The sequence below is a fragment of the Pseudophryne corroboree genome, chromosome 12, assembly GCF_028390025.1.
Source record: "Pseudophryne corroboree isolate aPseCor3 chromosome 12, aPseCor3.hap2, whole genome shotgun sequence".
Taxonomy (NCBI): domain Eukaryota; kingdom Metazoa; phylum Chordata; class Amphibia; order Anura; family Myobatrachidae; genus Pseudophryne; species Pseudophryne corroboree.
Genome location: NC_086455.1, coordinates 134,872,522 through 134,890,243, shown reverse-complemented (window position 1 = coordinate 134,890,243; position 17,722 = coordinate 134,872,522). Strand labels below are relative to the sequence as shown.

At 43.3% G+C, this 17,722-nt stretch overlaps 1 protein-coding gene across 5 annotated transcripts in view; it reads left to right on the top strand.

Moving 5' to 3' along the window:
* CDIN1 (CDAN1 interacting nuclease 1) overlaps positions 1–17,722 on the top strand; it is a 501,029-nt gene that overhangs the window by 238,726 nt on the left and 244,581 nt on the right. For all 5 annotated transcript variants that reach the window (XM_063948054.1, XM_063948052.1, XM_063948053.1 and 2 more), the window contains 2 exons: positions 12,597–12,662; positions 13,422–13,527. In XM_063948054.1, the coding sequence (XP_063804124.1) occupies positions 12,597–12,662; positions 13,422–13,527 (172 nt within the window). The remainder of the gene's footprint in view (positions 1–12,596; positions 12,663–13,421; positions 13,528–17,722) is intronic.

Genomic DNA, 17,722 nt, shown 5'->3' with positions numbered 1-17,722 from the left:
TTTACCTACTGTGATCAGATGCAGACAATGGTATTGTGACTATTGATTGCATGATGTGCGCGATGTCAGGTGAGAGGTTTGATGTTGGTGAGGGGCATTAGGGATACAAGAGTTGATAGTATAGGTAGAGAGTGAGGAGCCATGAGAGGACAGTGGGTATTGGAGACTGATCTGCTGTTCTCCTATTGGCTGTAAAACTATTAGACCTGCTCTGCAATGACAGGCTGTCACAAAGTACTCGCTTACTGGTGGGTAGGCCACATGAAAATGTTAATTCAATTTACAGCACCCCTCCCCCAAGAGGGAAAGAATAAATGAAATGTCTAAACATTGACATTTAAACAATACGAACATGAATGCACCTGTTGCAAATATTTCACATGTATGCAGCATGGTAAAAACTATAGACTTACAGCAAGCATGTGAGTAATAACAGTGCAGCCATGCAGCATGCAAAATATGCATGCATAAGAAAATGCTTTTCATGTATTTAAGTCAATTTATCTTTATACTACTACCTTATGCCTGTTGGAAATGCTAACAGTTGAAGGCAATGTCATCTTGTTTGAGCAAAAGATATGACCCGTCATGCACATCCACGTACTCATGAAGCGTACCTGTTCTTTCTACAGAAAAGTTCTTACTGAACTTTAATAAAATGTGATGTGAATGGAAGAAAGCAGTGGCATGTCAGCGAGTGACAGGACTATGACAGCAGGGGATCTAGCTTTCATAGTACCGCAGATATTGGTGGTCATTCCGAGTTGATCGTTAGCTGCATTCGTTCACTGTGCAGCGATGAGGCAAAAAAAGACACTTCTGCATATGCGTATGCGGCGCAATGCGCACGTGCGAAGTAATATTACAGCGAACGTTGTAGTTTCACACAGGGTCTAGCGAAGCTTTTCAGTCGCACTGCTGGCCGCAGAGTGATTGACATGAAGTGGGCGTTTCTGGGTGTCAACTGACCGTTTTCAGGGAGTGTTCGAAAAAATGCAGGCGTGCCTGGAAAAATGCAGGCATGGCTGGGCGAACGCAGGGCGTGTTTGTGACGTCAAAACAGGAACTGAACAGTCTGAAGTGATCGCAAGCGCTGAGTAGGTTTTGAGCTACTCTGAAACTGCACAAAAACACTTTGTAGCCGCTCTGCGATCCTTTCGTTCACACTTCTGCTAAGCTAAAATACACTCCCAGTGGGAGGCGGCATAGCGTTTGCACGGCTGCTAAAAACTGCTAGCGAGCGATCAACTCATAATGACCACCATTGTTCCAGTCTCTTATTCACAATCATACATTAGACATAAGCAGAGCCTAAACACAAACATCAGGCTGGTATCTCCATGGCCAGTGTATTGTTGCTTTGTGCATGTATGCAGAAGTCTTATTCTGTGTCAATATAAATGGGGGAGGGTGACACAAATGGATGTCCTCCTCCTGCATTTGAGCATCAGGCTTGCTATTAATGGGATCGCTGCTGGCTCTGGGAATGCTGTAGGTAAGGTTTAAGAATGAGGGGAAATGATCATTACTGAGCATGAATATTGCCAGGGAGAGAGTTCAGGATGATTGATGCCGAACAGGCTCTTATTGATTTAGGGCCGAGCAGGAACTCTGTTATCTAATACATTGTATAAACAGCACACCCTTGCTGGCGTGTAATTAATATTTTATAGAATAAGTAGCTGAAAGAAAATGCTTTAATATGTGCTGCAGTATTACTTTTCCTGTCATGAGATAAGAGCCATCATTTGGGTCATGTGATATTGCCAGTTGTATCAGCCCATTACCAGAAATTCTACTGGAAACACTAGAGGATCAAGTTCACGAATACAGAAACACATCATGGTTAAAATATACACATATATATATATATATATATATATATATATATATATATACTGTACAGTATATCAGCAGCTGCTGTTAGCTGCTCTGGCCTAAACAAGCTGACGTACTTTGCATTTTTCTTTATTTGCTGTACTTATAAGTGTGAAAGGTACATATTGTATTGTGTATCAAGGTTATTCTATGCACTAAGCTGTGGAAGAAATCTGTGTATATTACATTGTAAAATATTGCTAGCATTAAAATATTACATATTGTTCATTATTGGTAGTTTCAGTCTGCACAATAAACACGTTTTTGCTGTCTTAATATTTATTCTTCGCAGTACTATAAAGTTATTACATTGTTTATGCACACTATACTATACAATGTTTATATACTCCTTTTTAGACTGTTTTGCTTTTCTTATCTACAGATGGTTATTACTTTTAACTCTTTGATTTCTTCACCCTGACTAATCCTGCCGAGTGGTTTTTCTCACAGGAGATATTAGCACTTGGTCTCCGTGAGATGTTTGTCCGGGGCATATAGATGGATGGGAAGCTAGCTTTACCACCTCTGGGAACCGTCATTAATTCTAATCAAAGGTGAAGCAGAAAGAGCACTTGGAAGGCAGTGTCAGTAACCTAGCAGGTGTTAGGACAGGACCACACAGCCTTCCCTGTTACATATCCAGGTCATTAGTTAGGGTTGGTTGGAGACATACAGCAATGCCTGTTATAGGCTTCTACAAAATGCTATAGCACTCTCCTGGGTTTCAGAAGTCAAGGGCAATATGTTATGACATACAAGGGCTTTTCTGATCAAACTGTGGCAACTTTAAAAAGGAGAGAGAGGATCTTGGAGGCTTATGCGTGATTAGATTTCTAGTTACGAGGGCAGTTTGCTTTGCAGAACAGTAGACATGTTGTACATGATAAACTCTGGCTCCTGACTATATAGTTTACATTCAGTTATGCAGTAGCTCTAGCCAGTGTAGTATTATATAACATCCCGGTTAGATGATTTAGTGAGACCTCCTAATCTTGCAGGTTTTGGGAGCGACCACTTAGCCAGAAAACAAAGTGTGTTTTTAAAGTACATCGAGCAATTTGTATTCTGTCAGTTCGGACCTTCATAGAACAGCACGCTGGGTAACACAATAGCTCTGCATATACCGCGTTACACTAGGCAAGTATGAGAGGATCAGACAACAAAGTAGAGTTTACCGGGGGCAAAATCTGTAGACGGATAGAGATGGCGATAAAACAGGATCAATTAAAATGTTGTTTTTGTGCTCATTTGGTTTATTGTGTCATGTAGGAAATTTCTGATGACGTGACTCCAGGATTGTTTAGTAGTGTGTGGACTGTTACATGTTCCTCCTTTTGTAATAGTTGTATGGTAAATAACATTTAAATTAGTCCTTTTTATATTGGGATGCATTTTGTTATGTATAATTTATATTATATCTCCATTCTCCAAAGCATGCCGTATTATTAAACCATGGGGAACCACTAAGGGGGTAATTCAGTTGCAATCAATGGCCACGAAGTGCCATTGCAACGGTTGGAACAGAGGAACTTCACGACCACCAGCGCTGCCAATTTTCCCTTACACCCTGTGGAGTTTTTTTTTTTTTTTAAAGTAAGACTTGGTATCGGCCCTGACAGTAATATACTGCAAATCTGTGTGCAGGGCCATAGAGAGCTTGGCCGGTTCCGGGTAGTGCAGGAGGCATGGCCTAATTGTAGGAGGCGTGGCCACTCCACTCCTTTAAAAAGTATTTTCAGCTCTGTGGAGCGTCACTGCTGATGAACAGTTGGGTGCCGTGAGCCCCTTAGCCGTGGGCAAATCCAGTAGGGGGGTTGATCACTGTAACAGATGTCAAAGTCGAAAAATATTCCAGTACACACATCACGTACTAACCACACACACATGCCCGCTGCGCGTGCACTTGTTCCGCCGTGCGTGCACATATCCGCAATTTGCGTATGGTCGCTCCCGCGGTCCTGCGCGTGGTATGGGTATTTACGGCAGAGTTTGTGAACGCATGGAGGGTTATCAAAACATTACATATTTAACCCAAATAGTGCACATTGTACACATAGCCCCCCTGCACCACATCAGCAAGAAATAGCTGTTTAAAATGGTTACAGAACAAAGGGATTCACCTTTACAGGATAGGAGGGGACAGAACAAGGTTACAAGGTGGTGTTTGGTATCCAGCTGTAGGGTATTTTAAGGGAAACATTCTGGTGTTGGTTTGAGGAAGATCGCATGTTCCTGAGGATAGTTAGGTGCAGAAGCAGAATATAGGTATAAACTGTATTTACTGTATATTATGTATGCGTCGGGAATCCAGAGGAGACCACCCACAAGAGCAGTTAAGAAAGACATCGCCCACCTATTCAAATCGACCTATGACCTCTCTTGTACTGTAAAAGTGCATTCCTGTGTCCAATGGACAAAGGGATTACATTATCCATTGTATTGCTTTTGGAAGTAGTGTATAAAACGCCTGTTGCTGCCTGGCCGGTCAGAAAACTCTTAACGCTATCTACCTGATTAGCGGAGGACTGGACCAGGTTGCGCAAGCGAATATTCTCACGTATGTACATTGACTGTAGCCATTTACTCTGTTGTATTGTAGTGTATAAATTGTATTGTTATCCCCTTCCAGATATATACGCTGAGGTGTCGGAGCACAGTGTTTTAACTACAAATCTGTGTTGTGTCTCTTTTCCCTGCTAGGGTTTAAAGCGTGTTACATTACCTAACTGTATAAGGTTTAAGAGTGTATCGATAAGTTGTGTACGCGCTGCGGGTACTTTGTACCGTCAGCGCTGCATAAGTTTTAAGGTTTAACATCATTGCAGTGCTTTGCTGCATAAGGTTTAGAGTGTAATAATATCATTGCATTGCATTACTAATAAGGTTTAAAGTATATCAAGAGTGTGTGCGCGCTGTGTGTACTTTGTACCCCCAGCGCGGCGTTTGTACGCTGAGTCCGTACAAGGTACGGGACTCTGTACGCAAATAGCGTACAGAGTACGTAGCGTGTGTACTAAGTCTAGCGGCCGCAGCGGCTCCATGGTAAAAGTGTGTTTAAAGGTATAGCTTTATGGTTTAAGATAATATCGACATTATCACAGAAGCATGTGCTGGACTGGGGAGACAGTGAAACAGGTGTTAACAGGTAAGCGGAGGGCGACAGTGGACCTGGGCTCCACCAGAAAGTCCAGGGCCGGGTAATTAGTTTCGGCAGCCCTGTCTATGTATATAGAGCACAATATAAGCATGGAGATTTTGTTAACATTTTTGATCAAAACAAATGAGCTTTCAGCCTGTTGTCAGAGGATCCCAATTCTCTACAAGTCCCTACACTAGCATATATGCCCAGCGCACCATTACATTGTAGGTAAATGCACTCACCTCCCAGACACAGAAGGGGACAGCTATACACAGCTGGCTTGTGAGATACACCCAAACAGGCCTTTTACAGCCATGATAGCGCTAGGCAGAATTTTGAACCAAACACAAAAGAAATATGCTCGCGCTCTGCTTGTACCCAGTAGCAGCCAGCCTTTGTATAGACTAAAACAAGATGGATGTATGTATTCTGGCGCAAAGTTGTCAGCCCAATCTAAATCCTCCAAGGATCCGCCCAAAATCACAGATCGATTACAAAGATACAAGATATACAATTTAAGGATAGATCAAAGGCGATAACCATATGACACATAAAATGAATACAATCATGAAAATACGTCACTTGTATGGGTAGAAGTCCTTTTCGAATGGTCGCTTTTTTGCGCTATCTCACAAATTCCAGGTTTTATACATATGCAAAAAAGAGAAGAATACAACAATATGGGTGGTATAGTTGAAAACAAATAGGAAAAAAATCTGTGAATGTCCAAAAAATGGAACCCTATTGTGCCACCAATGCTTGATAGGAGATGAGGATAGTGACTCGCCACCACTTCACAACATAAATGGATGTACCACAACTCACTTGTGGAAGGGCAGGACAATATATATAAAGGTATCTTTAACACTACACCCGGCGTGGTATTATAACAGAAGAATTCTGCTCAGGATGGCGTACCCCACTCACATCTAGGTAAAATTGGTTCCACAGATAAAGGTTTCTTTAAAGCAGAATCAGCCACCACTTCGATGATCCAGCAGTTTAAAAAAGGTTAATCTTTGGTAAACATCTCACGAATTCCAGATATTAGGCGTATATGGAAAAGAAAGGAAATGGAGGGGTATGGGTGGTATTGTTTAACACAAAATGGGTGAAGTCCGTGAATATCCAAGGAATGGAACCCTATTGTGCCACCACAACTTGATAGAGGATGAGGATAGTGACTCGCCACCACTTCACAATATGTGAGGACGTACCGTAACTCACTTATAGAAAGGTAAAACCATGTGTGTAAAGGTATCTTTAACACTTATACGTGATGGTTTCAGGGAAATTCTTCTCAAAACAGGCGTACCCTACTCACTTTATGGAGGGAAGTGATCCCACGTATCAAGGTTTCTTTAATCAGGAATCGGCCACCACTTTTATAATCCAACACATTTATTTTTGTTCACATACAAAAAAATCCATAAAAAGACAAAATGATATTTTTCCGTGAAAAAAATCCCACTTTTTGGTAAATGTCAGCATGTGTGTCAGATGTAAACAGACAAGGACTGGTGCAATCCGGACTTACACCAGTATTAACATGTTAGGCATACCCCTAATGCGTTAATCACGATGAAAAAAAGCAAATGTCTGTATAGAATAAAAAACTCACTGTCTGGTGGCACCAACGGCGTTTCGACCTACTTGATAAAGACCCAAGTAGGTCGAAACACCGTTGGTGCCACCATCGTGACTCGCCACCATTTATGTTGTGAAGTGGTGGCGAGTCACTATCCTCATCTCCTATCAAGCATTGGTGGCACAATAGGGTTCCATTTCTTGGACATTCACTGATTTTTTTCCCATTTGTTTTAAACTATACCACCCATATTGTTGTATTCTTCTCTTTTTTGCATATGTATGAAACCTTGAATTTGCGCAAAAGAACGACCATTCGAAAAGGACTTCTACCCATACAAGTGACGTATTTTCATGATTTTAGATAGCGCAAAAGAACGACCATTCGAAAAGGACTTCTACCCATACAAGTTACGTATTTTCATGATTTTATTCATTTTATGTGTCATATGGTTATCGCCTTTGATCTATCCTTAAATTGTATATCTTGAGTCTTTGTATAGATGTTACACTGTGTACCTGAGAGGGGACTTGCAGAGCATTGGGGTCCGTTGACGATGGGCTGCAAACTTAAACGTTTTGATCATAAAATGAACAGAATCCCTACGCTTTTATTTGCAATATACACAGATTTGCAGTATATTATTGTTAGCGCAGATAGAAAAAGTATTTCTGCATTGTATACATACAGTATATGGTATTAATAATGCCACGCAGCTAGTACTATGTACAATATGGGTATAACAGAGCGCGGGCATTTTTCTTCTCTACACTATGGCCCTAATTCGGGGTTGATCGCAAAAGCAGAATCTTCCTCTAATGGGCAAAACCATGTGCACTGCAGGGGGGGGCAGATGTAACATGTGCAGAAAGAGTTAGATTTGGGTGCGGTGTGTTTAAACTGATATCTAAATTGCAGTGTAAAAATAAAGCAGCCCTTATTTAGCCTGCACAAAAACAATATAACCCACCCAAATCTAACTCTCTCTGCACATGTTACATCTGCCCCACCTGCAGTGCACATGGTTTTGCCCATTAAAGGAAGATTTTGCTTTTGCAGTCAACCTTGAATTAGGCCCCATATGTCATCTTACTCACTTGTAGAGTAATGATTCCTGCTCTCACCCTCACCTATCCTACACAGTGTGACCATTTTTATGTAACTGGATCATTTTAGCTATAACCAACATTATTCCAAAATGAAATGATTCTCTGTTGAGCTACGTTACTTATAGGGGTATATGCAATTGCGGTCGAATTCCCGAAAATGTCGAAAAACGGGACATTTTCGCAAAAAAAAAAAATTCGACAATGCAATTCAGTACTTTTCGTCAAAAAAACGGACTTTCCAAATTCTACTTTTTGAAATTCGACATTTGTCAAATTCGACATTTCTGCAATGGTACAAATGCGGCAATTCGACAAAAGTATATTCAATTGAAGTTTGGAAATTCGACAACAGTGCTCTTAGACAGTAAATTCGTCATTTTCAATCCGCCACACTTTGGTGGCGGAATCTAATAAAAATGTTTAAAAACATGTTTTTTTTAGTGTTTTTTTTTATTGGTAATAGCATATCTATTTATATTAGAAGGGATTAGGTACTTGGTTTGTCTATTTTGGAGGCACAAGTATTATTTATATATTTTTTTAAATATTATTATTTTATTTTATTTTTTAAATGGAATGGTAAAAATCAGAAAAAAAATTGCGTGGGGTCCCCCCTCCTAAGCATAACCAGCCTCGGGCTCTTCGAGCCGGTCCTGGTTCTAAAAATCCGGGGGAAAAACTGACAGGGGATCCCCCGTATTTTTAAAACCAGCACCGGGCTCTGCGCCTGGTGCTGGTGCAAAAAATATGGGGGACAAAAAGCGTAGGGGTCCCCTGTATTTTTTACACCAGCATCGGGCTCCAGTAGCTGGACAGATAATGCCACAGCCGGGGGTCACTTTTATACAGCGGCCGTGGCATTAAATATCCAACTAGTCACCCCTGGCCGGGGTACCCTGGGGGAGTGGGGACCCCTTCAATCAAGGGGTGTCCCCCCCAGCCACCCAAGGGCCAGGGGTGAAGCCCGAGGCTGCCCCCCCCCCCATCCAAGGGCTGCGAATGGGGGGCTGATAGCCTTGAGAAAATTGAAAGAATATTGTTTTTTCCAGTAGTACTACAAGTCCCAGCAAGCCTCCCCCGCAAGATGGTACTTGGAGAACCACAAGTACCAGCATGCAGGAGAAAAACGGGCCCGCTGGTACCTGTAGTTCTACTGGAAAAAAAATACCCAAATAAAAACAGGAGACACACCGTGAAAGTAAAACTTTATTTCACACATGTCGACACACACACATACTTACCTATGTTCACACGCCGACCTCTGTCCACTTGTCCAAGTAGAATCCACGTGTACCTGTGAATAAAATTATACTCACCTGATCCAGTGTCCAGATTATAATCCACGTACTTGGCAACAAAAAAAAACGAACACCCGGACCATGCGGACTGAAAGGGGTCCCATGTTTACACATGGGACCCCTTTCCCCGAATACAGAGACCCCCCCCATGACTCCTGTCACAGAAAGGTCTCTTCTGCCAATCAGGAAGCGCCACTTCGTGGCACTCTCCTGATTGGCTGTATGCGCGTCTGAACTCAGACAGCGCAATGCACAGCTCCCTCCATTAGTTTCAATGGTAGGAACTTTGCGGTCAGCGGTGGGGTTACCCGCGGTCAGCGGCTGACCGCGGGTGACCTCACCGCTGACCGCAAAGTTCCCACCATTGAAAGTAATGGAGGGAGCTGTGCAATGCGGGTCTGAGCTTAGACGCGCAGAGCCAATCAGGTGAGTGCCACGAAGTGGCGCTTCCTGATTGGCTGAAGGGACCTTTCTGTGACAGGAGTCACGGGGGGGTCTCTGTATTCGGGGAAAGGGGTCCCATTTGTAAACATGGGACCCCTTTCAGTCCGCCTGGTCCGGGTGTTCGTTTTGTTTTGTTTTGCCAAGTACGTGGATTATAATCTGGACACTGGATCAGGTGAGTATAATTTTATTCACAGGTACACGTGGATTCTACTTGGACAAGTGGACAGAGATCGGCGTGTGAACATTGGTAAGTATGTGTGTGTGTGTGTGTCGACATGTGTGAAATTAAGTTTTACTTTCACGGTGTGTGTCTCCTGTTTTTATTTGGGTATTTTTTCCCCAGTAGAACTACAGGTACCAGCGGGCCCATTTTTCTCCCGCATGCTGGTACTTGTGGTTCTCCAAGTACCATCTTGCGGGGGAGGCTTGCTGGGACTTGTAGTACTACTGGAAAAAACAATATTCTTTCAATTTTCTCAAGGCTATCAGCCCCCCATCCGCAGCCCTTGGATGGGGGGGGCAGCCTCGGGCTTCACCCCTGGCCCTTGGGTGGCTGGGGGGGGACCCCTTGATAGAAGGGGTCCCCACTCCCCCAGGGTACCCCGGCCAGGGGTGACTAGTTGGATATTTAATGCCACGGCCGCAGGGCGCTGTATAAAAGTGACCCCTGGCTGTGGCATTATCTGTCCAGCTAGTGGAGCCCGATGCTGGTGTAAAAAATACGGGGGACCCCTACTCTTTTTGTCCCCCGTATTTTTTGCACCAGGCGCAGAGCCCGGTGCTGGTTTTAAAAATACGGGGGATCCCCTGTCAGTTTTTTCCCCGGATTTTTAGAACCAGGACCGGCTCGAAGAGCCCGAGGCTGGTTATGCTTTGGAGGGGGGACCCCACGCAATTTTTTTTCGGGTTTTTTCCCGTTTTTTAAAAATCGGATCAAAATCCGTCAAATCGGCCGTTTTTCGACAGCGGGACTGTCGAATCTGTTTTTTATTGAATATGTTGAATTTCGGCACCCACTTGCCGGAATTCGACGGTCGAATTGTGTCGAATTAAAAAACGGGCGAAAAATTGCAGCGATTCGCCGGCAATTGCATATACCCCATAGAGTCAACCAATATTGTCCCAAAATGTATTTATTTTAACTTTAGCCTCCACACCCAAAAAATGCATCTTTGCAGCAAAAGGTTTCCGAGTTAATTATTTGGGTTAGCAGAATTGGTATCCGGACTCCAGGTCGACACCAAAAAGGTCAACACCCCTTAGGTCGGCACCTGCAATAGGCTGACATGGAAAAAGGTCGACATGAGTTTTTCCCTTTTTTTTTTCTTCTTCATTTTTTGAACTTTTTCATACTTTACGATCCACGTGGACTACAATTGGGAACAAAGCTGCGAAGGGACACGGTGCACTAATTGTGGTTCCCGGTCACTCTATGAAGAAAACGACACAAAAAAACCATTAAAAAACTCATGTCGGCCTTTTTCCATGTCAACCTTGTTCATGTCGACCTTTTGTCCATGTCGACCTATTTCAGGTGTCGACCAATTGGTGTCGACCTAAGGTGAGTCAACCTTTTTGGTGTCGACCTGGAGTCCCAGACCCAGCGGAAATATCACTCTGGGATCACCCACTGTATAAGCTCTCCCTTGTAGGGTCCTCTTCTTTGTTCTCTCCAACCCTGATGCACTCCCAAAGCTCATGTTTTGGGGCTTTTTGTTGATTGTGACGACAGGCTATGTTCTAAACCACTGTCCCCTGTACATGATTAGTGATACCCTGCAAACATGAGCTATTGGGGGGATAGAGGGAGATGAGGGCTCTAGCTCAGAAACATTGTAACTACAATATTTGCCATTTTTCCTAATTGTACACTGATACGGAGTATGTCTGATGAACAGTTGGCACCAAATTTCACAGCTTGGCAACTTTGAGGCACTTATAATTTGCTCTGCTCAGCAGATTTCTATGTCTACATTAAACGTGTACGCTAGTAGCGTTCATATTGATAAATAAGCATATAGTTCTAGTTTAATGATTATTTACAATGTAAAATGTTACATATTAATTGCTCACCAGTAGTTTTTTTTATTGTTTACTCAGTTAATTTGTTTTTGCGCCTCCACTTGTCACGTCTTGTGGTAGACACAGCAATGCCATGTGCTTTCTCCCGTAGGGGCCTATTTATCAACAGGCTGCCTTTCTTATCACTGCATATGGGGCAATAGGGAACGTTTTCTGAGGGGAAATCTGATTTACAGCAGTCGCCGGCATATGGACTACGATATGAGTCCATACCAAATATGAGTCATTGCGGTGGGCATATGCGGTTCAGCTGTATCCCACCTGGATCAGAAGATCATTCTCCAGCCGGGAAGCTCCGTAGAGGTTAGAGTGGTGACACCGTTCTCATATGGCATTACATGTGCAGGCATACGCCAGAAACTTTTGATTATTGGAACTGGTTAGATTGCACTACTGCTTTTTACCTTTATATTGTATGAGCTGCGGCATTCTGCTGTTTTTTATGTCAAATGCAGGAGATATAATTCTTACTTTTTCAGGTCACATCACTAAATGATGCGACCGCAATTACCCCACCTGAGGTGCTAATGTGCATGCGCAGGTACTGTCCTGCCATGCGCTAGCAGCCAATGCAATCAGATCGCATTGGCTGTCAATCAGGCAGAGGCGGGCAGGGGGCGTCGATGGAGGGTTGCAGGGGTGGTGCAGGGAAAACAGGATCTGGTCAGCAGCGTTTTCAGGGGGGGAGCTGCGTGACATGACATGCAGCCGCTCATATGATAAAAATGGCGGCTGACCGTCTGCATACGCAGCCTATCTGCAGGGGGTCGTCCACAGTTGCTGCAACCGCCATTTAATTGCTGTCCCAGCCGCTGGGCAGGCCATTTAGCATGCTGGGTGGCCTTGCCCTGCGATGGGCTGCTCCCAGCATGCGATAAAAAGGATCACAGATTCTGCTTGTTAGCAGAATCTGCAGTCCTTACTTAATAACTCCCTTAGTGTGGAAACTACTTTTTCCATATTATTTGAAGCCCCGGTTAGCTTGATACATATGCCCCATAGTGATTGTAGTTATTTTGAAGCTAATTACTTATATGCTCTTTCTTTATCTGCAGATGAAGACCAGCTGCGTATTAAGGGCTATGATAAAACTCCTGACTTCATCCTGGAGGTGCCAGTAGGTGAGTCTTTTAAACTATATATTTACTTCAGTGAAATAAGTTTGATTACATTTTTTCAAGTTTTCATTATAGAAAAAAAAAGACACATTGTCAGGACGCTTCTCGCTGTAGCTGTTCTAGCCTGTACATTACATAGTAGCTGACGCTTCCAGGGATGCATGCACTGTCAGCACAGTGGAAGCTGACACTTTATCACCTGACCTGATCTTACTGAGAATGCAGCCTATAGGCTCACTAGGAACTAGTGACATCATGGAGGCAGCTCATGTCAAGTTGGGCTCCCGCGGTTGTGGGAAATTTCAATTTCTTTACATCATAATTTAAATACATAAACGGAGAGCAATCTGATAGTCAGGTCATTCATACAGCTTGTGACGGGACTTCAGGATTTAGGTCCAGAGATGATGACCATGTATTACCCATCTGTCAATGCTGGGCTACTGGGTTGCAATCACATCCGTTCATAACAGACAACTAGTACCATCTTACTTTAGGTAATGCCTAGGACATAGGTCTTCAACCTGCGGACCTCCAGCTGCTGCGGAACTACACATCCCAGCATGCCCTGCCTCACTTTTAAGATGCCTTAATTAGCAAAACTGTGGCAGGGCATGCCGGGATGTGTAGTTCCACAACAGCTGGGGGGCCACTGATTGAAGACCCATGGCCTAGAACATATTAGCAAGCTTTCACAGTGTGGTAACCTGCTTGTAAATGAAACCCTGTTTTTATACTTATTATGTTTTCCTTGTTTATTAGCTGTGGATGGACATGTTATTCATTGGATTGAAAGCAAAGCATCCTTTGGAGATGAGAGCAGTCATCGCATGTATTTGCAGGATCAGTTCTGGAGCTACTGGAACAGGTGAGTCTGCTGCGCATTCATTGAGAGGACTTCATTCCAAACCTGCATTAATGCCATAAACTTGCCCCTCAGAACTTATTTCTGGACTACTCTATAACTACCAATAGCTTCTCCTTCCATGGTAGAAATGATTGGGGGAAGGGGGGGGGGGGGGGGGGAGACTCAGTGTTCTGAACTCCGTTTATATCATTTATCCTATATAAAAACAGGCTAACGCTACACTCCACTGATTCACGTGTTTTTTGCACCGGTAGCCACTAGATGTGGCAGACAGAGCAATTCAAGTGTTACAGTCAGGCACGCACAGCCGCCGGTGCGGACATCACTGTTATGTTGGTCCGTCATTTTGACGGGCTGGTAACAAGTAGGTCTATAATGCTCTAAATTACTTTATAAGCCGGCTGCAATTGGAGGTATCGCCGGTATAATCAACAAATGTTTCAGCTTCCCGTAAACTTATATATAAATTCTAAAAAGTAAAGTAGCCACAAACATGGAGAGATAATTAACAGATACATCCTTTACTTTAGTAAATTGTAAAACTGTTGCAGGCATCTAAATACACATTCCAAGGACTTGTCTTAGGGGTCTATTCATGAAGCAGTGAAAAGAGCGGAGAAGTGAGCCAGTGGAGAAGTTGCCTATGGCAACCAATCAGTGCTGACGTACCATTTATAAAGTGCATTCTATTAAATTATACAGAGCAGCTGATTGGTTGCCATGGGCAACTTTGCCACTGGCTCACTTCTCCACACTTTTTACTGCTCCATGAATAGACCCCTTAGTGTGAGAGGGGGCAGATGTGTTCCTAACACTCCCTTCACTCCAGTCAGAAAATGTTCAATATGTGATTGTTACATACACCAGCAGAAGGCAGCAGTAACGCACAACAAAAAGGCTATTCCAATATTCGCCCAAACCAAGGCCACAAGTTCTCCCATCAAGGTGTAATTATTATTGTGTCTTGCAGTGCAACACGTTTTCATAATCTTTTCCCTGGCATTTGCCTACGTTGAATAACGTTAAAGAAAAAAAACAAAATGCTGTCTTCCAGGAGACCGCAGCCTATCAACATTATCTAGATGGAATATGGACAGTAAATATACAGTCAGTGGGTCGACACCAGATTGTTGACATCGACATGGTCAAACAGTCAACAAGTTAAACGTTCAACATAGTCAAAAGCTCAGCATGCTAGTTGTCGACACAGAAAAGACGTGGTTTTTCATGATTTTTAGGGTTAGACACTTGGCGGAGGGATATGCTGCGGAAGGGGGCGTTAGGGTTAGGCACTAGGAGGAGGATTAGGTACCAGGGGGAGGGTTAGGGTTAGGCACTAGGAGGAGGATTAGGTACCAGGGGGGGGGATTAGGGTTGGCACTAGGAGAAGGGATAACCACTAGGAGGGGGGTTAGGGTTAGACACTAGGAGAAGCGTTAGGTACCAGGGGAAGGGGGTTAGGGTTGGCACCAGGAGAAGGGTTAGGCACTAGGAGGGGGGTCAGGTACCAGGGGGAGAGTAAGGGTTAGGCACTAGGAGGAGGATTAGGTACCAGGGGGAGAGTTAGGGTTAGGCACTAGGAGGAGGATTAGGTACCAGGGGGAGAGTTAGGGTTAGGCACTAGGAGGAGGATTAGGTACCAGGGGGAGGGTTAGGGTTAGGCACTAGGAGGAGGATTAGGTACCAGGGGAGGGTTAGGGTTAGGCACTAGGAGGGGGGTTAGGCACCAGCATTAGTGTTAGTGTTAAACACTAAAAGGGGAGGGTTAGGTACTAGGGGGTGGGTTGGGGGGGGGGGGGGTGTTAGGATTGAGGTTAAATTAACAAAAAAATGTGTCCAACTTTTCTGTGCCGACCATTTACTTGTCGACCTTTGACCATGTCGACCATCTGATGTCAACCTATTGACTGTCTTTATATATACTGTCAATCTTTTAATTCACACCCTCTATCAAAGGTGCTTTGAATAAACTGGACTCTCCCGAGTGAATGTTATTTCAGGGTAACCCTGATTTCTTTCTCTTTTGCTAACTTTGCATTGCGCAAAATACTATGTAGTAAATCTAAACATGATAACCTGTTCTCTTCAAACATTCATCCTTGTGTAAGGGTAGAGTGAATTTGGTTGGGTGAGTCACTAAAACAGGTGACGTTACATATTTCTTATGAAGCTGAATAGAGAGCAAGATAAGGACTCTAGAAATTATTTTAAAGGACACATGATAAATGCTGTATTTAGACTAGATGTGCACTGGAGTTCAGGCAATAATGAATGCTAGATTTTGGATTAGGGTTAAAGTTTGGATTACCTTAAACCTATTTTTTTTTTTAACTTAAAAAGTGTATTAGATAGGCCTGGAAATATAGGGGGGAGGAGGGGGGGGGGGGGTGTTAAGCACTAGGAGGAGGGTTAGGTACCAGGGCATAACAGACATAGCAATGCAGCCTTTTAGGACTGTCTGGAATTATTCCTCTCACTTCAAACTCAACTAATAGGCCCTACACACTGGGCGATAATACTCAAAGATATGAACGATCCCATTTATTAATGAACGAGATACCGTTCATATCTTTGAATGTGGAGGCACCAGCGATGAACGATGCGCGGCCCCGCGCTCGTTCATCGCTGGTGCCCTGTCGCTCAATGTGTAGGGCCCTTAAGTGTTAACTTCTCTGCAAATGTTAGTTCTTAGCAAACATATTTTACATATCAGATGATGCCAAAGGAGAGATGGATTCTTTTTCAAAGCCAGAAAAGTGTAACTGGATTTCTGGGCGTCAAAAAAATGCCTGCATTTCTTTGGCATATACTAGTAGTTCCCAAACTTTCTTGAATCACGGCACCCTATCAGCATAGAGTATCAGCATTTTTTACATGGCACCCCTAGGGTGATAATTCTTTATTGCTCACATAGTTTATGATTGGCAGCCACTAGCACTGGTTTTGCCTATCACTTTGGCCATAAATAATTTGGTCCTGGACCATCAACCCGAGGCACCCCTGCAAGAGACTTGCAGCACCCCAGGATGCATAGGCACACAGTTTGGGAACCACTGGCATATACTGTGATCACTTGTTTACCTATAGTACCTATATGTGTGGGAGAAGACGGTCACCGATAGTTCAGTTCTGACTTGCTCTCACTTTTCCTTTTATTGTCTTAATGATTGTCTACACATGTGTAAGTGTATTGTTTTAACTACTGAACAGCCATTTTGTATCTGATATATATCAAATTCCATGTAATATTTTTACATAGAATCCAAATATACCATCAGAAATTTGATATAACATAAGGTTTTTGAGATTTAATATAAATGTAAATTTGAAAATGTATGTATTTAATCACAGTTAGTTCGCCAAGGCTCCCTCGCGCACTATGGGGTAAGCATCTTGCCCAGACACCACCTCCTCTATGTCCTCAAAATCCTCATCTTCCTCATTTTCCTCCATGTGCTGGTCCTGGGGAAAAACCCTCCTCTTAGTGCTGATGCCATGTTGCTTGCTGGCTCCTGTCCTAGCTCCAGTCGGAGTGCAGAGGGGGAAGGAAGCAAGTAAGTGTGTGTGTTATTGGAGGGAATCAAGTATGAGGCTAAGGAATCTATGATGAGACTAAAAGGTAGTCACACTGCTGTTAGGTTTGCAATGTGGATCCACAAAGCACTGCTGTTTTCTGTGTGTATGGGACAGCAGAGACACTAAAACTCACTATATCACAGAGAAGTGACCAGAGAGAGAAACCTGTGATGCTGGAGAGAAAACCGCCAAGAACACTCCATTAGTTGAACCGTATGAAAGCATTTTACCTCCACTTGACACTAAGGGGGATATTCAGTTGTTTGAAAAATTGGTTGGGTGTCTGTTTTTTCCTGTCTATTAGATAGGAAAAAACAGACACCCAACAGAGGTGCTGATGTATTAACCTGGAGAAGGCATAAGGAAGTGATAAACCAGTGATATGTGCAAGGTGATAAACACACCAGCCAATCAGCTCCAATATGTAAATTAACAGTTAGGATCTGATTGGCTGATGCCTTTATCACCTTGCACATATCACTGGTTTATCACTTCCTTATGCCTTCTCCAGGTTAATACATCTGCCCTAGACTTTTCAAACAATTGAATACCGCCCTAAGTTTGTTCTAATGAAGACTTTCATGAAAGGTCTGGATAAAGAAGTCCGAGCTTTCAGTTA